At 43.6% G+C, this 27,733-nt stretch overlaps 1 protein-coding gene across 1 annotated transcript in view; it reads left to right on the top strand.

Moving 5' to 3' along the window:
* Positions 1–13,012: 13,012 nt before the first annotated feature.
* The window catches only part of LOC126229604 (uncharacterized), a 154,981-nt gene continuing 140,260 nt past the window's right edge, over positions 13,013–27,733 (top strand). The window contains exon 1 of the mRNA XM_049942345.1: positions 13,013–13,159. Within this exon, the coding sequence (XP_049798302.1) occupies positions 13,154–13,159 (6 nt within the window). The 5' untranslated portion in view covers positions 13,013–13,153. The remainder of the gene's footprint in view (positions 13,160–27,733) is intronic.

The raw sequence follows: 27,733 nt of genomic DNA, 5'->3' as shown, positions 1-27,733 counted from the left end.
GAATTCCTCCACACTATAAGGCCTTTCTTTTTAGCTGTGTTTCCATAACCATTTCAAATTTAGAGAGACCTTTTGCCGTTTCATTCACGCATGTTTGAATGTCCCAATCTGCAATGATCGGGCCACAAGAGAGTGAGAAATAGGAGGGCTGGAAAAGCTTGTGCATTCTTTGCTCTTTCGGATCACGTTTAATTTCGTCGAATGGTTTTGAACAGTGACGAGCGGCCCCAACCTGTACACGACAGCGAAAACTGTGGTCGTGATTCACTCCAAAGGGGTGCCATCGCGTTCAGTGGGGATAGTGCCCCACAATGTCCTTAGAGAAGGGTTGGAAATTCCGAGGACGTCAGCAGCATAAAATGTTGTCAGGAACATCTTTCTGTTGTTCATCGATCGCAAAATATGCTGAATCAGTGTCCCAAGAAAAAGGGTGGTTTCACTGACGCACTTTATGCCACCGCCAGCGGCATTTTCATGACTATTCTCAGCGACGGTGTGTCTGAAATGATTTCCGCGGCTAGTATTAAGAAAACCGCGTGATTTTAATGCTGGGCGTCGCGGAGGTGTCAGAAGAAGGGGTGAAATGTTAATAAACGCGAGTGTGACGACACGTCCCCATCGTGTGACACGTGCACAGGACGTTATTTACAAGGGAAATGCCCCATCATACCCACCTCAGGTTTAGTGGTAAGATGGCGCAGTGGACAGCCCGTCAAAAACTGAACACAGATCAAACACGAAAACTGTGAAAAAAAATCAAAATAGAAATAGTGAACAGCCGAAGAACAACAAGTCCAATAAACTGCAGCCTGTAACAGCAACGGCGTCGTGGGTAAGTGGTCGTGGTGTTGGACTGCTAAGCGGGCAAGCTGTGTTCAAAACTCTCTGCGGCCCTTTTTTTTTCACAACATTATGAGCTATCCCTTCAGTCGCTGAAATGTTTATTCTCTTTCTGTAGTCTTTACAGTTGTCATACTGTACATTGGCCGTAGAATAGGAGTCATGTTGATTAATCGGGTGCCGGTTATTCGCGTCTTTCCTGCACGATATTTCAACTGCGTGACTCGCAGTCTTCTTCAGGTGCTTTCCGATACTGATTCCGGTGTGGAACGAGTCCGGTATTTAAGGCTATGTTGTGAGACCGCCCGGTTAGCCGTGCGGTCTAACGCACTGCTTTCTAGGCGGGAAGGCGTGCCGGTCTCCGGCACGAATCCGCCCGGCGGATTAGTGTCGAGGGCCGGTGAGCCGGCCAGTCTGTGGATGGTGTTTAAAGCGGCTTTACATCTGCCTCGGGCTGCTTCCCCTTATACCGCCTCAGTTACACTATGTCGGCGATTGCTGCGCAAACGCTTTCTCCACATACGAGTACACCATAATTACGCTACCACACAAACAGTGCGGTTACACTCGTCTGGTGTGAGACGTTCTCGGGTGGGACCACTGGGGGCGGAACCGCACAATAAGCCTGGGTTCTGAGTGGGGCGGCGGTGGGGTGAGTGGCCTGCTGTAGCATGTTGTGGGGTTGTGTACCACTGAGGGCTACGGCGGGGACGAAGCCTCTGCGTCGTTTCTAGCTCCCCTGTTCCATACAATACAATACAAGCCTACGTTGTGCTAGCTAGGCGTTCCCACTGTAGTCCACGCTGCGTCTGGCGCCCTGTCCGTGGTGTGCGCCGACAAATAGCAACGGCTGTGGCGTTTTCTTCTAGCCGCGGCTGTTCTGAACGCTGTGCGCGTACTTTGTGGCTATTATTCGTTGTCAATATAGCCGAATAGAGATCTGAATGGCTTCCAAGCTGTGCTGGACGTTTTATCTCACGATTGTCATCATTTGAGTCCTTGCGTGAATTGAGACGTGCCGTGTTAGGTGTTCCGTCTGAAGTTCTTGTCCCCCAGGAGCGGCTCCTGTGTCATTTTCAGGCCGATTGTGCTCAAATTGTCGCTCGAGACTCGGAAGGACGCCCTCAGATATTGTGTCTATTGTCCGTTTCACGTACGTCCTTTGTTACATGTTCTGGGCTGTTACCCTAATTCCATCTTTATACATGTGTCCCTTGGGCTCTGGATGTTGCCTACGTTGGTGGGTTAATGAGATTCTGGGGAACGTTAATCCAATAGATTCTTTGATGACGCTGTCCCAGTATCTCGATGTTCGTGTTAAAATCTTGGCATCATTATACTTCATAGAATGATTGAGTTCTAAACAATGCTCGGCAATCGCTGACCTGGTCGCCTGTCTCAGTCTGGTGTGGCTTTGCACCTGATGTCAATGGTCTTGGTAGTCATGCCGACGTATGCCATCCCACTTTCACAGGCAATCCGTCTTCAGGCCACAAGTGGCCCATCGGGACCATCCGACCGCCGTGTCATCCTCAGTTGAGGATGCGGATAGGAGGGGCGTGTGGTCAGCACATCGCTCTCCTGGTCGTTATGATGGTTTTCTTTGACCGGAGCCGCTACTATTCGGTCGAGTAGCTCCTCAATTGGCATCACGAGGCTGAGTGCACCCCGAAAAATGGCAACAGCGCATGGCGGCTGGATGGTCACCCATCCAAGTGCCGGCCACGCCCGACAGCACTTAACTTCGGTGATCTCACTGGAACCGGTGTATCCACTGCGGCAAGGCCGATGCCGTCCATATTCACATGGCACGTGGTAAACACCCGGTGTCTGTAGGTGCAGGTCATCCTTCACACTCCCTAGCAGAACCTTGATGTTGGTGGGTTACGTTACCGTCGCAAGTAAATGTGATGAATAGTGACAGCAGGTGAGATACCACATACACGTCTCACAGAAATGAAAACAACAAGTAAACGGCTGCGAACTATGTTACAACAAAGGAATTCAATTGAGTCAAGACTTCCAAAACGGATCGGAACTTCAAATCCGCTAAAAACATATGTTTTGACAGAGCACAGAGAAATTGTGATTGTGAAACTGTTGCAGGTTATGTGACAAACTATTACGTTTTCATAATTTCCTTGGCAGTGATCACATCCACATCTATACGATCACCTATATCGACTCACTCACCAATCGTACAAAGTAGGTGTGTCGATGAGAGGTTCCTATCATATGACACACGTACTGTCGCTAATGCCGCTGTGACACATCAGACGTCTTTTCCGGTGGAACATTCGGTTGACTTGTCGCCTTGTCATCAAACGCTTGCGTTTCCCATTGTAAAGCCACTCCCATTCGGCTCTAATAGAGCAGTTGTGTAGAATCAACTGTCATTATAAGCCCCTACCTTATCTGCTCGCTGTTACAAATGGACGTTACATCACGACACACAAATTTAAATAAAGCGAACATCGAAAGAAAAATTAAAAAGAATTGGCTTGAGGGAGGTTTGTACACGGCTCGCGCGCTTGGCAGTCCAACAGCGTGGCCACTTTCTTTCTTTCTTTCTTTCTTTTTTTCCCAGTTTGTTCGCTGTATTTACATTATGTTCATCACAAGAATAAACCTGATGCAAACAAACACAGAGGCGATGGTTGGTCAGCAGCCGTAACTCTCATCCGCTCTTGCAACTATGTTCGACTTATGTATTAGATATCGTATTACCATTTCACTGTAAATGAAACTTTAAGGCATTCCGATGTATTAACAGCCGTCAACGTTTTTCTTAATCATACTTTAGCTACGTAATTTTTATTTCAAAAATCGTGTACAGTCAGTGTCTGTAAGTACCTGTGCTCTGATTGTTCCGCTGTTACACGTACCGCGAAAATGGATGACGCTGCTTCCTGCTTCGCAGTGATACGCGCTCTCGGACAACCGTTAATGGCTAGAAACAAGCTGTTCTTAATCTTTTTCTCAACATTTCAGAGAAAAATCAGCTTTTTCGTTTTTTGAGAAACACTACATAATAAATATACAACGTAGTATTTCAATTGCATTCGTAGCGTAAACGGTAGCATTGTACGCTGATAATCGAGTGGAGTGATGGTCGGCGATTCGAAATACGTTATGACCTCCAATTTCTTTTTGTTCGGTTTGAATGCCTAAATCATTTAAATATGAAATTTATGAATTATGTGGTAATTAACTCATACTTAACAATCACTTTTTCAAGAGAAATGCACGTCTTCTAGTTTCTAATTACATATCACACGCAGAATTCTGGTTTCCATTCCAAATACACATTCCTAATTATCGATATATTATAAAAGATTGTTAAAGATTTCGAAGTTAAGAAAACATTACACATTTAAATTTTTTGGAGAAAGATAAAAAATCAAATACTCTTTGTCTAAATATGCCCATTGTTTTATAGGACAGATGTAGTCTAACACGAACCGGAGTGATAAGCTTCGTAGAAAAATAGAAAACTAATTTTCACGGTGTCTAGCACACTCTACAAATGATGCATTTTTACAGTTATCACCTTAACAATGGAATCTGGACCCAATAGAATCTGGAGCCAAGTTAAGGGTTATGTCACGAGAAATAACAAGATATTTGGGCTGGCAAACTTTCTGGAACTAATGCACGAAGCTTTGCGACACGTCACTGCCGAGCGATGCCGAAATGAAGAACGACACATCATAAAAGAGGAGGATGAAATCGGGACTTTTTGGTGGCTTGAGATTCTATCGTTGATCACCTAGTTATCACCGTAGCAGCACATGTACTATATTCATCGGAGCCCGATAACGAAGAAGTTCTGAAGCTACCAGACGACTAACTGTAATACCTTCAGTGGCTTCAATATTTAACAACACGGTGAAATCCCAGCAGTGCGCTTTTCGCCACACATAGCTCATGCGGAAAAATTACCCTTGTTTAAAGTCAGGAATTTTCATCACTCTTGTTTTTAATTATAGTACTCTAAGATCGAGAGCTTGTTATATTTCCCTGCAGGTCACCTAAGAAGCGTGTCGCCGGAGTTTAACCATTATTTCCTTCTGTTCAAAAATTAAATGACATTCAAGGCTACATTGTTCTCTGCTCGCCTCTTTTTGTGTCTTTATTACAACTGCAGATTAACTGGACCAGGTGGCTGGCCATTGCTTTCCAAGTTAAAGCACCGGTAGAGCTGTTGCCCCATATTATCGCAGAGTCGATGTACGCGTAATGCACAGCATAAAACGTATCCTCACTGTCGTACTTGGTTGTGCTCGGAACAGCTTGGCTTCTGCTCCACGTGAAATGAAATCCAATGAAGTTCCAGCAAACGCGGAAGAGTACACAGTGTAATGTTTACATGAGGTTTACTCTTGTGATGAACAGAGTATAGTAGAAGCGGACGTCACATGACATCCGTTGAAGTCCGATGTTGATTCCTTCACTCAGTTTTTATTATTATTATTATTATTATTATTATAATTATTACAGAGACCACCCAGCTGACTGACCGTGATGGCTTTTAACCACGACTCCATTACTATTCCTGGTAGCTCTATATTGCATACTCGTTCTTGGCACGTTCGCTTTTTCTATTTTGCTTGTTTTTCGCAGTTCAGTGCACCTTCTTCCTGTTTTCATGCTTGATCTGTGTTCAGTTTTTGACGGGATGTCCACTGGGTCCTCTTACCACTAAATATGAGGCGGATGCTACGGGGAGTTTCCCTTGTTAGAACTGTGATGAAATTTGGCGCCAAGACGTCATGAGCTTCTGAACTGAACCTTCCTTTTCTTTCTTTCTTTTTTTTTTACGATAGTCGACACCTGGCTGTTTGAAGTGTCGCCAAGCCTGAGGGTGACTTTGTAGAGCGCCATATTTTTGCTCCATTACAGAGGAAGGTTGTAGGCAATTTTTGGGCCAAATTGATAACTTATGCATCGCCAAATTCCTGTGTGGATGAGTCAGGTTTTGTGAGGTCTCTCGAGGAAAGGACACTGTATGGGCATGAAACGTCCCCTTAGAAAAAATATGAATGAATGTGCTAGTAAGACTCTTACATTATTTGATTTTCAAACAGCTGAGAAAAACTGAACGTACTCAGACATTTCTCTCTTTACTTAGTCTGGCCATCACTACACTGATACATAATATTTTTAGCGCAACGCAGTCTGACTTTCAATAATCCCTACAAAAGAATGGCCCTCACTAGCAATAACCTATGTTGTTGTTGTTGTGATCTTCAGTCCTGAGACTGGTTTGATGCAGCTCTTCAGTCCTGAGACTGGTTTGATGTAGCTCTCCATGCTACTCTATCCTGTGCAAGCTTCTTCATCTCCCAGTACCTACTGCAGCCTAGATGCTTCTGAATCTGCTTAGTTTACTCATCTCTTGGTCTCCCTCTACGATTTTTACCCTCCACGCTGCCCTCCAGTACCAAATTGGTGATCCCTCGATGTCTCAGAACATGTCCTACCAACCGATCCCTTCTTGTAGTCAAGTTGTGCCACAAGCTCCTCTTCTCCCCAATTCTGTTCAATACCTCCTCATTAGTTATGTGATCTACCCATCTAATCTTCAGCATTCTTCTGTAACGCCACATTTCTAAAGCTTCTATTCTCTTCTTGTCTAAACTATTTATCGTCCACGTTTCACTTCCGTACATGGCTACACTCCATACAAATACTTTCAGAAACGACTTCCTGGCACTTAAATCTATACTCGAGGGTAACAAATTTTTCTTCTTCAGAAACGCTTTCCTTGCCATTGCCAGTCTACATTTTATATCCTCTCTACTTCGACCATCATCAGTTATTTTGCTCCCCAAATAGCAAAACTCATTAACTACTTTAAGAATCTCATTTCTTTATCTAATTCCCTCAGCATCACCCGACTTAATTCAACTACATTCCATTATCCTCGTTTTGCTTTTGTTGATGTTCATCATATACCCTCCTTTCAAGACACTGTACATTCCGTTCAACTGATCTTCCAAGTCCTTTTCTGTCTCTGACAGAATTACAATGTCATCGGCGAACCTCGAAGTTTTAATTTCTTCTCCATGGATTTTAATACCTACTCCGAACTTTTCTTTTGTTGCCTTTACTGCTTGCTCAATATACAGATTGAATAACATCTGGGATAGTCTACAACCCTGTCTCACTCCCTTCCAAACCACTGCTTCCCTTTCATACCCCTCGACTCTTATAACTGCCGTCTGGTTTCTGTACAAATTGTAAATAGCCTTTCGCTCCCTGTATTTTACCCCTGCCGCCTTCAGAATTTGAAAGAGAGTTTTTCCAATCAACATTGTCAAAAAGTTTCTTTAAGTCTACAAATGCTAGAAACGTAGGTTTCCCTTTCCTTAATCTTTCTTCTAAGATAAGTCGTAGGGTCAGTATTGCCTCACGTGTTCCAACATTTCTACGGAATCCAAACTGATCTTCCCCGAGGTCGGCTTCTATCAATTTTTCCATTCGTCTGTAAAGAATTCGCGTTAGTATTTTGCAGCTGTGAGTTATTAAACTGATAGTTCGGTAATTTTCACATCTGTCAACACCTGCTTTCTTTGGGATTGGCATTATTATATTTTTCTTGAAGTCTGAGAGTATTTTGCCAGTCACATACATCTTGCTCAACAGATGGTAGAGTTTTGTCAGGACTGGCTCTCTCAAGGCTGTCGGTAGTTCTAATGGAATGTTGCCTACTCTGGGGGCCTTGTTGCGAATCAGGCCTTTCAGTGCTCTGTCAAACTCTTCACTCAGTATCATATCTCCCATTTCAACTTCATCTACATCCTCTTCCATTTCCATAATATTGTCTTCAAGTATATCGCCCTTGTATAGACCCTCCATATACTCCTTCCACCTTTCTGCTTTCCCTTCTTTGCTTAGAACTGGGTTTCCATCAATAACCTATACCTTTCATGAATCACTTACTTCGCACAAATCTGCGTTTCTCGAACTACTGCAATACAGTGAGCGCCAATACTGCCAGCTAATTAAAAGATTCTAACTACTGAACGCACTAACTACTGATAGGCATAGTTAGCAAATGAAAGATTTTGATAGAGAACTATCAATGTATTTACCTTAATAATTCATGACATCCATCTTTACAACTTTCCTTTTTCTGGCGGACACACGTCCACATCTCTTATAGTAACTTCTCAAATCTCTGGCATCTCTCTGTCCACATCCACAACTGCTTGCGCCTCACCTCCAGCTGCGCAACGCTACGTGCTGTTCACATCTAACTGCTTAACGCAACAATAGCGAATATTTCAACAATGCCAACCAGCCACAGACTGCACACAGCACATAGTCAAGTGATTTTCATACAGAGCGCTACGTGGCATTACCAACGTAAAGACCTAAAGAGCCTACTTACAGGCAGTGTCCTCTGCACTTCCTAGTTGCTCCTGCAGCTGCCGTCGCTTAGGATTGCGTCAGTAGTTAACTACGCTCTTGGAACTCCCGAGGTGCAATGCGGCGATGCTACGGAAGTGAGAGCCACCGCGAGTCTGCCGTAGGCGTTGTCCGCCGTGTGGACTTGCGTAGACGTCGTGTTCCTGGATATCAGAAAACAAAACTGTGACTCCAAACCAAGCGGATAGTGCACCAAACTCTACCAGACTATTTACCTACGGAACAGATCGTAATGACGGTGACCATAACTGTTATCTTGACAATTTGAGGCGCTTCCTGGCAAAAAGTAGGCACTCAAAAAGAAAAGGATTAAGTTTCGTGTTATAGGGAAACAGTTAATTGTAGGCTATTGGCAAAAAGAAGGGCGATTCGCAGAATTTTTATATCTGTCGTAGCCTATCTGTATCACAATACTAAGAAAAGATGATCAAACGGTATGGGTGCTTTTTGAGACAGAAATTAGGATCAAGTCCCTTGCTGTTTTCTGAGAAACCGAAACTGACGACAGCGAAACGAATGTCAAACTACAGACATCTGGCTTGGAATGATTATTCTGAACGGAAATCAAGAAATGCGGCTGCCACAGAATTTTCACTCCACTCCAAGCATTGAAAAATAGCATTGAAAAATAAATGAAATTGCTAAAACTGAACAAATTTACAAAATTCCTATTCTACATGTAAGGTGGCTATAATTTCGCACCTTACAAGAACCCATCCACATACTTTGCCGTGATCTACAAACACAATTAGGTATCATGTGATAGGTTGTACATCGTATATATGAATATATAAAGGAGACTGACATTGTCACATTGTTGTTGTTGTGGTCTTCAGTCCTGAGACTGGTTTGATGCAGCTCTCCATGCTACTCTATCCTGTGCAAGCTTCTTCATCTCCCAGTACCTACTGCAGCCTACATCCTTCTGTATCTGCTTAATGTATTCATCTCTTCGTCTCCCTCTACGAGTTTTACCCTCCGCGCTGCCCTCCAATACTAAATTGGTGATCCCTCGATGTCTCAGAACATGAACTACCAACCGATCCCTTCTTCTAGTCAAGTTGTGCCACAAGCTCCTCTCCTCCCCAATTCTATTCCTCGCAAAAATCCCGCGCTGGACGACAAAAGATTAAAATATGGTTGGTCGGCTTTCGGAAGAATCTGTAGAGAGGGAAAATATTCCGTGGTTTCGGGAATATGATTCTTTTGCCGAATTACGAGGCGGGTAGCTGAGCCTTGCTGCGAGGCCAGCAGTGGAGAGACGAGGTCTTCCTTTGTGAGCGCCCGTGTGTGACAGTCGCACGATATCAGCTCTGTTGGTACAGACGGACTTGCTGTCTTTGCTCTCAGGAGAGTTTATAGTTAGAACAGTTGGGAACTGTGCTGTTGCGACCTTATACGATTCTGAACTTCACCTCCGGGCTGGAAGTCGACGTTGAGTACGCAGCGTTCAGTAATTGAGAGCACTTCCTCTGCCTATACTTACGTTGAGACGTTATCTGAACTCCGTCTTTGTGGCTGGGAGTTTGCGTTTCTTGTCTGTGGAACACAGAGAGGAGAAGACAGTATCAGAGTATTTAGTCAGAGGACCGCCTTCAGCCGTCCTAGTGTTTGAAAGAGTTTATTTGTGGCTGGAGTTCTTCCATCGTCGCAGACGTGTACGAGAACGAGCACGCCGACGCACCAGACGCAGTACATACGGTGATATTTCTAATTGCTTCGGCTTATTAGGGCTATAAAGCTAAACAGCTGTGATCACGTTAGTGTATTTCCACTGAGGTTCCACACCACCGTAGATCATCTTTGAAAGTAGTGTCTTCTAGTGTCTGGTACGTAGATGGTGTCAGTCATTTCGCGTTATTGATATTAGATCGCGCACTCATAATAAGGGGCAGAGTTGGGCAGTTTATTAGTAATTTTACTTAGGAAATATAAACTTTGTAATATAAAAAGGTTTCTTTAACCTACAATAAATATATAAGCAGGAACAACGTTTATCATTAAGCAGTATTAGTTGCCTTAATCATTCATTTATATTTAGATTGTAATTTATAAAATTAAGAGATCCTACGATATGCTTAGGGGGTAGTCAGACAGCGGCAAATCACCATTTTAGCGTTTATTATTTTCCGTTGCACACATTCATCTTTACACCCGCCTGGAGTAGCATCTTGGAAACGTCATGCGAAATTTATCCGCGAATTACCTCCATTTTTAACTTTAGTACACCGAAAATCTATTGAGCAGAGAAATGGAGGGTTCTTGTCTCTTGAGTGTAAGACAAAGCAAGGCACATAGTTCACTCGGAAAGATAAAATAGCTATCGGAATGAACTATCGCATTGATTAACCATCTTTCACAATTTTAAATTAGGTAGTCAGTTGCATGTACCACGGACTACCCTGGACGAGATATACACTGAAGAGCTAAATAAACTGGTGCACCTGTCTAATAACTTGTAGAGCACCCGACAGCACGCAGAGTGCCGAAACACGGCGTGACATGGACTCAACTAATGCCTGAATTAGTGCTGGAGGAAACTGACACCATGAATCTTGCAGGGCTGTCCATACATCCGTAAGAGTACAAGAGGGTGGAGATCTCTTCTGAACATCGCGTTCCAAATATGCTTAATAACGTTCATGTCTGGGGAGTTTGGTGGCCAGTGGAAGTGTTTAAACTCAGAAGAATGTTCCTGGATCCACTCGTGTAGAGCCCCCGCGAGCACGGAGAAGTGCCGCAACACGGGGTGGCACGGACTCGACGAGTCTCTGGTGTAGTGCTGGAGGGAATCGACACTATGAATCCTGCAGGACTGTCCATAAATCCGTAAGATTACGAAAGGGTGGAGATTTCTTCCGAACAGCAAGTTGCAAGGCTTCCCAAATATGTTCAATAATGTTCATGTCTGGGGAGTTTGATGGCCAGTGGAAGTGTTTAAACTCAGAAGAGTGGAGCCACTCTGTAGTAATTCTGGACGTGTGGGATGTCCCATTGCCCTGTTGGAATTGCCCGTCGGAATGCACAATGGACATGAAGTGATGCAGGTGATCAGACAGGATGCTTACGTACGTGTCACCTGTCAGAGTCATATCTAGATGTATCAGGGATCCCAAATCACCCAAACTGCACACACCCCACATCATTACAGAGCCTCCACTAGCTTGAACAGTCCCCTGTTGACATGCAGGGTCCATGGATTCATGAGGTTGTCTCCACACCCGTACACGTCCTTCCGCTCTAAACAATTTGAAACGAGACTCGTCCAATCAGGCAACAGGTTTCCAGTCATCAAAAGTCCAACGTCGGTGTTCATGGGCCCAGGCGGGGTGTAAAGCTTTGTGTCGTGTAGTTATCCTGCCCGAGGCAGGATTCGAACTGCGACTGTAGTGGTCGCGCGGTTCCAGACTGAAGCGCCTAGAACCGCTTGGACACATCGGCCGGCCCTCCATGAATACTGCAGGGCTGTCCACAAATCTGTAAGAGTACGAGGAGGCGGAGATCTCTTCTGAACAGCACGTTGCAAGGCGTCCCAGATATGCTCAATGCTGTTCACGTCTGTGAAGTTTGGTGACCAGCGGAAGTGCTTAAGTCTGTCGGAATGCAGAATGGACATGAATGGATGCAAGCGATCGGACAGAATGCTTATGTACGTGTCATCTCTTCAGAGTCGTATCTAGACGTATCAGGGGTCCCATATCACTCCAAATGTACACACCCCATACCAGTCCCTACTGAAATGCAGGGTCCATGGATTCGTGAGGTTGTCTCCATATCCGTCCGCTCGATACAATTTGAAACGAGAATCGTCCGACGAGGCAAGATGTTTGCAGTCATCAAGAGTCCAAAGTTGGTGTTGACAGGCCCAGGCGAGGCGTAAAGCTTAATCTTGTGCAGTCATCAAGGGTACACGAGTGGGCCTTCGGCTCCGAAGGCCCATATCGATGATGTTTTGTTGAATGGTTCACACGCGGACACTTGTTGATGGCCCAGCATTAAATTCTGCAGGAATTTGTGAAAGGATTGCACTTCTGTCACGTCGAACGATTCTCTTCAGTCATCGTTGGTCCAGTTCTTGCAGGATCTTTTTCCGGTCGCAGCGATGTCGCAGATCTGATATTTTACCGGATTCCTGGTATTGACGGTACAATCGTGAAACGGTCGTACGGGAAAATCCCCGCTTCTTTGCTGTGTCCCATCGTTCGTGCGCCGACTACTGTTCCGTGTTCAAACTCAGTTAAATCTTGATAACTAGCCATTGTAGCAGCAATAACCGATCTAACAACTGCGCCAGACACTTGATGTCTTGTATAGACTTGCTGACCGCAGCGCCGTATTCTGCCTATTTATATTTGAATACGCATGCCTATACGAGTTTCTTTGGCGCGTCAGTGTAAATGTAATTATTTTAAGGAAATTTTGACTTACTACGTATCCATGGGTATGCTGTGTTTGAAATATCTCTTTACTTTGTGAATATGTATTGTTGATTTTATGACATGTTCTACACGCCTGAAGATATCCTCAAAGAGATATACGGAGTGAAAAGTATACGAAATCAAATCACAGAAGCGTGGACGATACGACATCAGTGCCTCTCACGGTGACAAGTTGAGGGTCAGAACGAGGAAGATTCCCTGCGGCTGAAACGGGATCCGGAGCTAGCTAGCTGCCTGGTTGTATATTTTTGTGCAACGTCTTCCTGCCGGCCTGACCGCAGAGTTCCTGGTGCGTGTGCACAAGCGACAGCACAGCAGATAACAACCGGCAGCGTCTGGTGTGGACTGCGCTCTTACCCTGCAGTGACTGTCGACTTTACGTCCTGAGCCGGCAGCCAGTCTAGCGACGTCTACAGCTGACTACACGGGGGAATCTGGACATGCAGGTAAGGGCACCAGGCAGCGCGGGAGGGCGGTTGCTCGGTCGCTTGTAGGCTAACCTGCAGTCCACAACACTTCGTGCAAACGTGACGTCACTGTGACGTCACACGCTGCATCGAAGACGAAAGGAGCCGTCTATCGACTATCCCGTGATCGTTCGTTTCACAACAGATGAGGGCGCTACGTGAACATGACGTTCAAAACAATAACATCCTCTTCAACCAGAGAGACGTGGAGGTACGGTTTATCCTTACTACAGGGTCCGTTAACCCCGAAATTTCTTCGTTTATAGTCCTGTAAAGTTCCGCTTTCATGTCGACTGGGCAATGGTTAACGGAGAGATTACAGTGTTTGCGAGAATTACGCCCGAATCTTAATGAAAAAGTTTTGTTTATTTATTTATTTACACGTCTAGTTCAAAATGGCTCTGAGTACTATGGGACTTAACTTCTGAGTTCATCAGTCCCCTAGAACTTAGAACTACTTAAACCTAACTAACCTAAGGACATCACACACATCCATGACCGAGGCAGGATTCGAAACAGCGCCCGTAGCGGTCTCGCGGTTCCAGACTGTAGCGCCTAGAACCGCTCCGCCACCCCGGCCGGCACACGTCTAGTTCCGTAGGACCAAATTGAGGAGCGAATCTCCAAGGTCATGGGACGTGTCAGTACATGAAACTACAACATAAATCTAATAAGAGATAAAATTAAATGTTTATGAATAAAAAAAGCGTCAAACCATAAGTTTAAGTAAACGCAATCGACACTATAGCCTAGGAATCAGCTCAATTTTTCATGGAACTCCTCGAAAGAAAAGAAGGAGTGACTCATGAGGAAACTCTGCAGTTTTGATTTGAAAGTGCGTGGATTACTGCTAAAATTTTTGAATTCTCGTGGTAGCTTATTGAAAATGGATGCAGCAGCATACTGCACACCTTTCTGCACAAGAGGTAAGGAAGTGCGATCCAAATGCAAATTGGATTTGTGCGTAGAATTAACTGAGTGAAATCTGCTGATTCTTGGGAATAAGGTGATATTCAAATGGTTCAAATGGCTCTAAGCACTGTGGGAAATAACATGTCATCAGTCCCCTAGACTTAGAACTATTTAAACCTAACCTAAGGACAGCAAACACATCCATGCCCCAGGCAGGATTCGAACCTGCGACCGCAGCAACCGCGTGGTTCCGGACTGAAGCGCCTAGAATCGCTCGGCCACTGCGGCCGGCTAAGCTGATATTGTTAACAAGGAACGACAGTAAAGAGTATATATATTGAGGGCCAATATCAAAGTCCCCAGACTAGTGAAGAGGGGTCGACAAGAGGTTCGCGAGCTTACACCACTTATTGCACGAACTGCCCGTTTCTGAGCCAAAATTAACCTTTGCGAATGGGAAGAGTTACCCAAAATATAATACCGTATGACATAAATGAATGCAAATAAGCAAAGTAGACTTCTTTTCGTGTCGAACGATCACTTACTTCAGGTACCGTTCGAATAGTAAAAATTCCAGCATTAAGTCTTTGAACAAGATCCTGGGCTTTCCACGACAGTTTTTCGTAATATGCGTTCATGAACCCCACAATGAGACGACTTGCTGGTTTACAATCCCAAGGCAGCCAGCATTGGATCCAGTAATGTATACAGGGTGAACGTTAATGAAACCGGCAAACTGCACGGACTGATTACTAACTGGAAATAGAGGAAAGAAGGTCCTATGGGCACGTGTCCGGGAATGGGAGGTGTGCGTGCAACGACAACAAATCGTCCCGGAACACAGTACAGACCTGCATCGCATCCACGTCACAACTGATGTTAAAGTGGCCTCCATGGGATTGCAGGTGGCAGAGGTAGTAGTAGTCATGCAGGATACACACAATCGTACTTTAGCTTACACCATGTTGGCAGGCCACTTGCCTGGAGCTTGTACTAGGGTTCGTCTCAGTATCCTGCAGAACCCGGTCCTCCAAATGTGGTGTATGCATAGTCAGCCGCCTCCCAGCAGGTTCATCTGTCTGAAAGTACCTACGATCACACAAACGCCAAGAAAGGGCTTGAAACGTTATGTCATGTGGTTGGTGTCTGTGAAGTACTCATTTTGGTACAGCCGTGCTGCCTCTCGACCGTTTGCATCTGCTTGGCCGTATTCAGACACCATCTCGGCTTGTTCCCGAGATGAATAGAGGGCCATTCTGCTGCCTACAGTAAGTTGGGTCAGTCACACAGCCTGCAACACACGATGATCACACGGCACGTGGTCAGAGGAGCTTTCATTCGTCAGCGCCATCTACCACGGCAACAATGCATTTCCGGAGGCATGTTCATAGGACATTTTTTCCTCCATTTCTAGTCAGGAATCCGACCCAGCAGTTTGTCGGTTTTATTAATATTCACCCTGTTTATTCAACTGTGTTCTTTAAGGTGGCTCAACAATATAAATTTATGTTTAGCGATTCTGAAAAGTAGTTTTAGGCGTTTGTCTGTAATTAGATGAATTAAAGCCGCAGCTCATTTAACTTGTGTCCTGTGAATAAATGCTCTTTGAAAACACCAGCACATTTTTTCTCTCGAAAACGCGTAGATATTGGTAAAATTTGCTGTAATAATTGACGAAACACGTAAGATTGGTCTTCCAAGATGTCCTTTAATTCATGACGTTCATATTTTGCTCTTTGAAAACACCAGCACATTTTTTTCTCTCGAAAACGCGTCGATATTGGTAAAATTTGCTGTAATAATTGACGAAAAACGTAAGATTGGTCTTCAAAGATGTCCTTTAATTCATAACGTTCATATTTGGAAAAGAAGTGTCCTGAAAGAACTAGCTCGTAAATTTTCTTTTATACCTTATAGATGGCAGAGACTTAGTTACCCTACCTTTTACGTAATTCTCATGCAAACGTGTCATTCTTTTTCTGTGATTTTTATAGCGAGAAGAAGTTTGTTTTACCAGGCCATCGTCGTGTCTTGGATATTTATTCGCATTTGCCAATTTCATGCTTCATTTGTAAATGATTGATAATGGCAACTTACTCCTGTGTGTGTGAGAGAGAGAGAGAGAGAGAGAGAGAGAGAGAGAGAGAGAGGGGGGGGGAGGGAGAGAGAGAGAGAGAGAGAGAGCCGCATTCTCGTATGTACATAAAATTGAATATTACAGAACATACTTCTAATACAATAATAAGAGAGTCCCAGAACCTTTTACAAAGGCGAAAGCGGAAAAAAATTAGACATGGCAGGAGTCGAACCAGCCACTGTGCTATTTTGCTTCGTAACTGCACGCTCATTGCCTCCACACTAGGATAAAGTTGCGGAATTTTGGCCTTCGTGCTGTAAGTCACAAATCAGAACCGCTGCTAAGCCATTATGTGATGTTTAATTATGACAAATCACAACGAAAATGACGTGTTTATGTAAGACTTCAATGTGGCGTTTCCTTGAAACAGCATGCTTTCATTAAGACACAAGTTACGATACGAAAACTATCAAAATCGCAATCCAATACAATGTCTCTGTCTCAAAAGCACCCCAAATTGAACGCTAACGAAAGTCGGCAGCAGTTCCTGTGTGCTTCGATAAATGCGTGTGTCGTGAAAATGACGTCACCTTTGCACAAAGTCTTGTGTACTATTGGTTGCCCGTTTAGTTTTTAGTTTAGTTTGGTTATGTCATGTTCCGTAGATCATTTTCACGATTATTTGATCGATATGATTTGGAATAAGTCAGATTACAAGATATATATACACACATAAATAGTGCTAATATTAATATTACTGAAATTTTTAATTCTACACATGCAACTACATTTAGAGGTACAAGTTTTTTTACCAGTTTTGAAACAGAAACTCGTCCATGGAATAGAAGGCGTTGTCCAAAAGAAATGATTTTAAGCTAGATTTTAAACTTGACCTGCTTGCTGCTAGACACTTTATGTTGTTGGGCAAATGATCAAAGATTTTTATTGCTGAATAATGTACTCCTTTTTGAGCAACTGACAGTTTCAATAACGGATAGGAAATGTCATTTTTCCCTCTAGTGTTGTACGTATGAACATCACTGTTCTTCGAGAATTGACATGGATTGTTTATAACGAATTTCATTATCGAATATATGTAATCTCATGGTGCAGTCAAAATACCTAACTCCTTGAATAGGGGCCTACATGAGTCCTTGCGTGAACACCACTAATTATTTTCACTGCTCTTTTTTGTGCAATCAATACTTATGTCTAAGTGGTGAGTTATCCCAAAAATTATTCCATAAAGCATTATTGAGTGGAAATATGTAAAGTACGTTAGGAGGCTCATCTGTTTATTACCAAGACTTGCGATTGTACAAAGAGCGAAAGAAGCTGAACTTAACTGTTTGAGAAGCTCAGTAATATGCTTCTTCCAGTTCAAGTTGTCATCAATGTGAACACCCAAAAATTTGGAGAAATCTGCCCTGTTAACTGAGCCCTGTTCATATGCTACTTCAATTGTTGGTATGAATCTATTCTGTGTACAGAACTGGATATAGTGAGTGTTTTTCAAAATTAAGGGAGAATCCATTTTCTGAGAACCACTTAATAATTCTTTGAAAGACTTTCTTAACAATATCTTCAGCTGCTTTTTCTGGAATGGGATTTATTATAACACTCGTGTCATCTGCAAAAAGTACTAGTTCTGCTTGCTGAACGTTAAGTGAGAGGTCATTCACATGAATAAGGAACAGCAGAGGACCCAAAATTGAACCCTGCGGGGCTCTCTTTGTGATAACTCCCCAATCACTAGAATTTACCACCCTCCCAACATTATTTGTGTTATTCTGCACAACGTTTTGCTTTATGTTCGTTAAGTATGATTCAAATCAGCCTTCAATTCCATAAAACCTGAGTTTTTCTAAGAGTGACATGATCCATACAGTCAAATGCCTTGGAAAGATCACAAAAAAATACCAACTGGCGATAATTTTTTATTTAGGGCTTGTACTATTTGATGGGTAAATGTGTAGATAGCATTCTCAGTCGAGTAACCCTTCTGGAATCTTAACTGTGGCATGCTGAGTAAATTATTTTCACTTAAATGTGGAACTACTCTTGAATACATCACTTTTTCGAATATTTTAGAAAATGAAGTCGGCAATGAGATTGGTCTATAACTATTTAAGTCACTCTTGTCCCCTTTCTTATGAGGAGGTTTGACAACTGCGTATTTCAATCTGTCTGGAAAAATTCCATGTGCCAGTGAAGCATTACATATATCACAAAGGACTCCACTTATTATATTAGAACAACACTTCCAAATTCTATTAGAGACTCCATCAACACCACATGAGCTCTTGTTTTTCAGAATATTTATAATTCCCTTGATTTCAGTGGGGGATGATGGTGCTATATCTAAATGCCTAAAGTCCTTTGGGACTGACAATTTTAACATATTTTTTGCTTCTTAAACTGAACCTGATCTACACAAAAACTATTTGTTTCAATATTTTTGACTTCGTTTCCAGTTTTTATATAAGTAGCAACTCCTCCTTTTTCCATGTTGACTCTACATGAATAAGATGCTAATTTGTAATCCCTTAAATTTAACTTCTCCATCCCTGCCGTTACATGGTGTTCAGAGAGACACAAAACATCTATACCTTCAGAATTTACCTCATTTTCTAGGCATACAAGAAGCTCATCTATCTTATTTTTCAACCTTCTAATGTTCTGATGAAACACTCAAATTTTATTTCTTTAGATACTGCTACAGACATTATGGCACTGTTCTGTTTTAATCTCTTTCAATACTCTCTGTCTGTAACCTGACTCTAACCTAAAACATTTGTCCCTCTGACTCCAGTAATCACAGGTATTTTGTCTTGTGTGCATGTGGCTTTCTGCAAGAAGATCAACTAATCTATCCTTCCCCCTCCTATCCAGGGGAAGGCCATGACTAGTGTAACCCTACCTCCCAATTGCATCAATAGGTACAGATTTAGTTTCTGCCAACAACAACCCCCCCCCCCTTCCCCCCCACCCACCCCTCCCACCCAGCTCTCTGTTAACACGGTTGACAGCCGTAATAACCCAGGGTGTTCATGGCGCTGCAAAAACACCCACAAACCCCACACGAGTGTGAGCTGTTGCTGATCCTATTACTTCCAGGTCATATCTAATACTATAGTCCGAATTGCAAGCCAGGCTGTTTCGTGCTCTTCCTACTATAAGAACATGATCCTCACCCATTCGCGTGGCGTTAGCGTGTGCGCCATCTAGCGATCCAGATGAAAACTTGTCAACTGGCCCTTAAGGGCTGTACTTTCCTCAACAGTCATTCACATTCTATTCCCTGTAACCCCCTTTCCATTAGATGGGTAGATCACACAGCTAATGAGGAGGCATTGAATAGAATTGGGGAGAGGAGAAATTTGTGGGACAACTTAACTAGAAGAAGGGATCGGTTGGTAGGACATGTTCTGAGGCATCAAGGGATCACCAGTTTAGCATTGGAGGGCAGTGTGGAGGGTAAAAATCGTAGAGGGAGACCAAGAGATGAATACACTAAGCAGATTCAGAAGGACGTAAGTTGCAGTAGGTACTGGGAGATGAAGAAGCTTGCACAGGATAGAGCAGCATGGAGAGCTGCATGAAACCAGTCTCTGGACTGAAGACCACAACAAAACAACACTCCCCTTTCCAGTAAAGGCATGTTTCAAACGAGCAAATTCTAGCGGTTATAACAGAAGGACTAAAATTCAGTGGCCGAGCGGTTCTAGGCGCTTCAGTCTGGAACCGCGCTGCTGCTACGGTCGCAGGTTCGAATCCTGCCTCGGGCATGGATGTGTGTGATGTCCTTAGGTTAGTTAGGTTTAAGTAGTTCTACGTTCTAGGGGACTGATGACCTCAGATGTTGAGTCCCATAGTGCTCAGAGCCATTTGAACCAATTATTGAACTATATGAAATAAAATCGTCATTACTTCTGAACGATTCAAACTGCACGGTTCGCCGCGGGGCATGATAGGAATTAGTATGCGCATCACTACGTGCAATGTTGTTGTTGGCCACTTTCATTTGAATGGGTTCGTAAGTAAGCAAAATTGGCGCATTTCGGGAACCGAGAATCCGCATTTCGTGATCGAGAAGTCTCTTCGCCCCCAACGGGTAACTCTGTGGTGTGCGATGTCCAGTGACGGAATAATCGGTGCGATATTCCTTGATGGCACAGTGAATACCGAAATGTACGCGAAGATTTTGGAAGATGATTTCATCCCCATTATCCAAAGTGACCATGATTTCGACAAGGTGTAGTTCATGCAAGACGGAGCTCGACCCCATAGAAGCAGGGGTGGGGTTTGCTGTCCTTGAGGAGTACTTTGGGGACCACTTTCTGGCTCTGAGGTACCCACAGGCCACTCGAATGGGCCTCGATTGGCCGCCATATTCTCCAGATCTGAACACATGAGACTCCTTTTTGCGGGGCTATATTAAAGACAAGATATACAGCAATGACCCCAAAACCATTGCTGAACTGAAAACAGTCGTTCAGAAGGTCATCGACATTTCAGCGGACCATGCAGAATTTCGCTATTCGTCTGCGCTACATCATCGCCAATGATGGCAGGCATATCGAACATGTCATAACCTAAATTGGAATATTTGCAGTGACTTTTGCATGTTGAATAAAGTGTTTGCAAGCCACAGTTTGTAACTAATTTACTTTTTTTGTTCATATAGTTCAATAATCCTCCCTCCATGAACCATGGACCTTGCCGTTGGTGGGGAGGCTTGCGTGCCTCAGTGATACAGATAGCCGTACCGTAGGTGCAACCACAACGGAGGGGTATCTGTTGAGAGGCCAGACAAACGTGTGGTTCCTGAAGAGGGGCAGCAGCCTTTTCAGTAGTTGCAAGGGCAACAGTCTGGATGATTGACTGATCTGGCCCTGTAACAATAACCAAAACAGCCTTGCTGTGCTGGTACTGCGAACGGCTGAAAGCAAGGGGAAACTACGGCCGTAATTTTTCCCGAGGGCATGCAGCTTTACTGTATGATTAAATGATGATGGCGTCCTCTTGGGTAAAATATTCCGGAGGTAAAATAGTCTCCCATTCGGATCTCCGGGCGGGGACTACTCAAGAGGACGTCGTTATCAGGAGAAAGAAAACTGGCGTTCTACAGATTGGAGCGGGAAATGTCAGATCACTTAATCGGGCAGGTAGGTTAGAAAATTTAAAAGGGAAATGGATAGGTTAAAGTTAGATATAGTGGGAATTAGTGAAGTTCGGTGGCAGGAGGAACAAGACTTCTGGTCAGGTGACTACAGGGTTATAAACACAAAATCAATTAGGGGTAATGCAGGAGTAGGTTTAATAATGAATAGGAAAATAGGAATGCGTGTAAGCTACTACAAACAGCATAGTGAACGCATTATTGTGGCCAAGATAGATACGAAGCCCACACCTACTACAGTAGTACAAGTTTATATGCCAACTACCTCTGCAGATGACAAAGAAATTGAAGAAATGTATGATGAAATAACAGAAATTATTAAGATAGTGAAGGGTGACGAAAATTTCATAGTCATGAGTGACTGGAATTCGGTAGTAGGAAAAGGGAGAGAAGGAAACGTAGTAGGTGAATATGGATTGGGGCTAAGAAATGAAAGAGGAAGCCGCCCGGTAGAATTTTGCACAGAGCACAACTTAATCATAGCTAACACTTGGTTTAAGAATCATGAAAGAAGGTTGTATGCATGGAAGAACCATGGAGATACTAAAAGATATCAGATAGATTATATAATGGTAAGACAGAGATTTAGGAACCAGGTTTTAAATTGTAAGACATTTCCAGGGGCAGATGTGGACTCTGACCACAATCTATTGGTTATGACCTGTAGATTAAATCTGAAGAAACTGCAAAAAGGTGGGAACTTAAGGAGATGGGACCTGGATAAACTGAAAGAACCAGAGGTTGTACATAGTTTCAGGGAGAGCATAAGGGAACAATGGACAGGAATGGGGGAAAGAAATACAGTAGAAGAAGAATGGGTAGCTTTGAGGGATGAAGTAGTCAAGGCAGCAGAGGACCTAGTAGGTAAAAAGATGAGGGCTAGTAGAAATCCTTGGGTAACAGAAGAAATATTGAACTTAATTTATGAAAGGAGAAAATATAAAAATATAAAAAAGTCTCAAAAATGAGATCGAGAGGAAGTGCAAAATGGCTAAGCAGGGATGGCTAGAGGACAAATGTAAGGCTGTAGAGGCTTATCTCAGTAGGGGTAAGATAGATACTGCCTACAGGAAAATTAAAGAGACCTTTGGAGATAAGAGAACCACTAGTATGAACATCAAGAGCTCAGATGGAAACCCAGTTCTAAGCAAAGAAGGGAAAGCAGAAAGGTGGGAGGAGTATATAGAGGGTCTATACAAGGGCGATGTACTTGAGGACAATATTATGGAAATGGAAGAGGATGTTGATGAAGATGAAATGGGAGATAAGATACTGCGTGAAGAGTTTGACAGAGCACTGAAAGAGCTGAGTCGAAACAAGGCTTCCGGAGTAGACAACATTCCATTGGAACTACTGACGACCTTGGGAGAGCCAGTCCTGACAAAACTCTACCATCTGGTGAGCAAGATGAATGAAACAGGCGAAATACCCTCAGACTTCAAGAAGAATATAATAATTCCAATCCCAAAGAAAGCAGGTGTACACAGATGTGAAAATTACCGAACAATCAGTTTAATAAGCCACAGCTGCAAAATACTAACACGAATTCTTTACAGACGAATGGAAAAACTAGTAGAAGCCGACCTCGGGGAAGATCAGTTTGGATTCCGTAGAAATACTGGAACACGTGAGGCAATACTGACCTTACGACTTATCTTAGAAGAAAGATTAAGGAAAGGCAATCCTACGTTTCTAGCGTTTGTAGACTTAGAGAAAGCTTTTGACAATGTTGACTGGAATACTCTCTTTCAAATTCTAAAGGTGGCAGGTGTAAAATACAGGGAGCGAAAGGCTATTTACAATTTGTACAGAAACCAGTTATAAGAGTTGAGGGGTATGAAAGGGAAGCAGTTGTTGGGAAGGGAGTAAGACAGGGTTGCAGCCTCTCCCCGATGTTATTCAATCTGTATATTGAGCAAGCAGTAAAGGAAACAAAAGAAAAATTCGGAGTAGGTATTAAAATCCATGGAGAAGAAATAAAAACTTTGAGGTTCGCCGATGACATTGTAATTCTGTCAGAGACAGCAAAGGACTTGGAAGAGCAGTTGAATGGAATGGATAGCGTCTTGAAAGGAGGATATAAGATGAACATCAACAAAAGCAAAACGAGGATAATGGAATGTAGTCGAATTAAGTCGGGAGATGCTGAGGGTATTAGATTAGGAAATGAGACACTTAAAGTAGTAAAGGAGTTTTGCTATTTGGGGAGCAAAGTAACTGATGATGGTCGAAGTAGAGAGGATATAAAATGTAGACTGGCAATGGCAAGGAAAGCGTTTCTGAAGAAGTGAAATTTGTTAAAATCGAGTATAGATTTAAGTGTCTGGAAGTCATTTCTGAAAGTATTTGTATGGAGTGTAGCCGTGTATGGAAGTGAAACATGGACGGTAAATAGTTTGGACAAGAAGATAATAGGAGCTTTCGAAATGTGGTGCTACAGAAGAATGCTGAAGATTAGATGGGTAGATCACATAACTAATGAGGAAGTATTGAATAGGATTGGGGAGAAGAGAAGTTTGTGGCACAACTTGTCTAGAAGAAGGGATCGGTTGGCAGGGCATATTCTGAGGCATCAAGGAATCACAAATTTAGCATTGGAGGGCAGCGTGGAGGGTAAAAATCGTAGACGGAGTCCAAGAGATGAATACACTAAGCAGATTGAGAAGGATGTAGGTTGCAGTAGGTACTGGGAGATGAAGAAGCTTGCACAGGATGGAGTAGGATGGAGAGCTGCATCAAACCAGTCTCAGGACTGAAGACCACAACAACAACAGTTCAATAATTGTCACTCCGTATGTGTAAGGTCACAGGTGAAATCTGCACAAAAATGTAAATGCTCGTTTGTTAAAAGTCTTAAATCTCTGAAAAGTCTTCATCGATTGCTTCGAAATTGTGATACAACGCTGCATTCGAATAAGCGCGTGTTTATATATAGGCCTACCTATTGATAAATATATTTAGCATATATATAAATATGTAACATTTAAAGAGGAAAACTTATTACCAAAAATCTTTTACACGTAACTCTAACGGAGAATTGGATGGACATAGGCTATATACTTTTAATATCGTATATACAGGGTGATCCATTGATCGTGGCGGTGCCAAATATCTCACGAAATAAGCGTCAAACGAAAAAACTACAAAGAACAAAAATTGTCTAGCTTGAAGGGGGAAACCAGATGGCGCTATGGTTGGCCCGCTAGATGGCGCTGCCATAGGTCAAACGGATAGCAACTGCGTTTTTTTAAATAGGAACTCCCATTTTTTATTACATATTCGTGTAGCACGTAAAGAAATATGAATGTTTTAGTTGGACCACTTTTTTCGCATTGTGATAGATGGCGCTGTAACAGACACAAACATATGGCTCAGAATTTTAGACAAACAGTTGGTAACAGGTGATGAGGTCCCATACTCCGAGGAGCGTAGGGGACGATGCGGGAGACCCGCAGCGCTGTATTAGGCAAGGTCCTAGTGGAGGTAGTTTGCCATTGCCTTCATCCGACCGTAAATGAGGATGAATGATGATGATGAAGATGAGACAATAACACCCAGTCATCACGAGGCAGGAAAAATCCCTGACCCCTCCGGGAATAGAACCCGGGACCCCGTGCGCGGGAAGCGAGAACGCTACCGCAAGACCACGAGACACGGACAGATAGGCTTTTTATATTAAAATACAGAACGTAGGTACGTTTGAACATTTTATTTCGGTTGTTCCAATGTGATACATGTACCTTTGTGAACATATCATTTCTGAGAACGCATGCTGTTACAGCGTGATTACCTGTAAATACCACATTAATGCAATAAATGCTCAAAATGATGTCCGTCAACCTCAGTGCATTTGGCAATACGTGTAACGACATTCCTTTGAACAGCGAGTAGTTCGCCTTCCGTAATGTTCGCACATGCATTGACAATGCGCTGACGCATGTTGTCAGGCGTTGTCGGTGGATCACGATAGCAAAGATCCTTCAACTTTCCCCACAGAAAGAAATCCGGGGACGTCAGATCCGGTGAACGTGCGGGCCATGGTATGGTGCTTCGACGACCAATCCACCTGTCATGAAATATGCTATTCAATACCGCTTCAACCGCACGCGAGCTATGTGCCGGACATTCATCATGTTGGAAGTACATCGCCATTTTGCCATGCAGTGAAACATCTTGTAGTAACATCGGTAGAACATTACGTAGGAAATCAGCATACATTGCACCATTTAGATTGCCATCGATAAAATGGGGGCCAATTATCCTTCCTCCCATAATGCTGCACCATACATTAACCCGCCAAGGTCGCTGATGTTCCACTTGTCGCAGCCATCGTGGATTTTCCGTTGCCCAACAGTGCATATTATAGAACTGTACACGACGTTCAAAGTCGTCGCCATGCAATTCCTGGTGCATAGAAATATGGTACGGGAGCAATCGATGTTGATGTAGCATTCTCAACACCGACGTTTTTGAGATTCCCGATTCTCGCGCAATTTGTCTGCTACTGATGTGCGGATTAGCCGTGACGGCAGCTAAAACACTTACTTGGGCATCATAATTTGTTCTAGGTCGTGGTCGACGTTTCACATGTGGCTGAACACTTCCTGTTTCCTTAAATAACGTAACTATCCGGCGAACGGTCCGGATACTTGGATGATGTTGTCCAGGATACCAAGCAGCATACATAGCACACGCCAGTTGGGCATTTTGACCGCAATGGTCATACATCAACATGATATCGACCCTTCCTGCAGTTGGTAAACGGTCCAATTTAACACGGGAAATGTATCAGGAAGCAAATACCGTCCGCATTGGCGGAATGTTACGTGATACCACGTACTTATACGTTTGTGACTATTACAGCGCCATCTATCACAAAGCGAAAAATGTGGTCCAACTAAAACATTCATTTTTCTTTACGTACTACCCGAATATGTAATAAAAATGGGGTTTCCTATTTTAAAAAACGCAGTTGCTATCCGTTTGACCTATGGCAGCGCCATCTAGCGGGCCAACCATAGCGCCATCTGGTTTCCCCCTTCAAGCTAGACAATTTTTGTTCTTTGTAGTTTTTTCGTTTGACGCTTATTTCGTGAGATATTTGGCACCGCCACGATCAATGGATCACCCTGTATATACGATATTAAAAGTATATAGCCTATGTCTGTTTGACCTATGGCAGCGCCATCTGGTTTCCCTCTTCAAGCTAGACAATTTTCGTTCTTTGTAGTTTTTTCGTTTGACGCTTATTTCGTGAGATATTTGGCCCGGTCACAATCAATGGACCACCGTGTATATACGGTATTAAAAATACCTGGCCGACTTCAATTTCGCCAGTTCGCACCGCCACCGTTTTTCTGCCCTGGACCCAGAGAGAATGCCGACGCTTCTGTAGATCTAATGAAACAGGATCCTCCAGCCTCTTTGCCCTGTAGAGGTGACTCTTTGTCACTTGGCAGCCGCTGAGGTAACTGCCCCTCATTTGTTTCCTCCTTCCCATTCCCCTTTATGACTCTTCTCCAATGGAACGTTCGTGGCAAGGATCCATCAAGGAGGAACTATGGATGCTCTTGGAATCAATGCGTCCAGTTGTTTGCTGCCTCCAACAAAAGAAATTGCGTCCTTGTGATCATTTTGACCTTTCGCATTTCCTTCCAGGCCACTTTCACCTGCCCTCCGAGGACGGCACTCCATCTCATGGGGGAGTCATGCTGCTCATTCGGAATGACGTCCATAGCCAAACCATCTCACTGAACAGCTGGCTGGAAGCTGTTGCAGTCTGCGTTTCCCTTCCTTGTTTCACCTTTTCTCTTTGAAATATCTACATCCCTTCGCCAATCGCTGCTGTCGCTAGGGCAGTCTTCTTCCAGCTTACTGGTCAGCTCCCTCACCCCTTTTTGTTGCTCAGTGACTTTAATGCCCACCATTCCCTGTGGAACTCTTCGAGAACCTGTCTGAGAGGTTCCCTCTTGGCTGACCTTCTCAGTTTCATCTAACACTGGTGCACCCACGTTCCTTTCAGACTCCACGACTGGACTCGCATTCGGGAGGACGACGGTTCAATCCCGCGTCCGGCCATCCTGATTTAGGTTTTCCGTGATTTCCCTAAATCACTCCAGGCAAATGCCGGGATGGTTCCTTTGAAAGGGCACGGCCGACTTCGTTCCCCGTCCTTCCCGAATCCTATGAGACCGATGACCTCGCTGTCTGGTCTCCTCCCCCAAAAGCAACCAATCAGACTCCATGCAAGCCTATTTCCATTTGGATCTATTGTTTTGCACTTCCCAGCTTGTCCATCGTCTCTGGCATGTACTCGAGCGACCATTTACCGTTAGCTGTCCATTTGCTGACTCCTGCCCCACCTATGTGTAAACGCAACTGG

The sequence above is a fragment of the Schistocerca nitens genome, unplaced genomic scaffold (genome assembly GCF_023898315.1).
Source record: "Schistocerca nitens isolate TAMUIC-IGC-003100 unplaced genomic scaffold, iqSchNite1.1 HiC_scaffold_376, whole genome shotgun sequence".
Classification (NCBI taxonomy): Eukaryota; Metazoa; Arthropoda; class Insecta; order Orthoptera; family Acrididae; genus Schistocerca; species Schistocerca nitens.
Note: the sequence above shows the minus strand (reverse complement) of the source record. Positions and strands in the feature narration are given on the sequence as shown.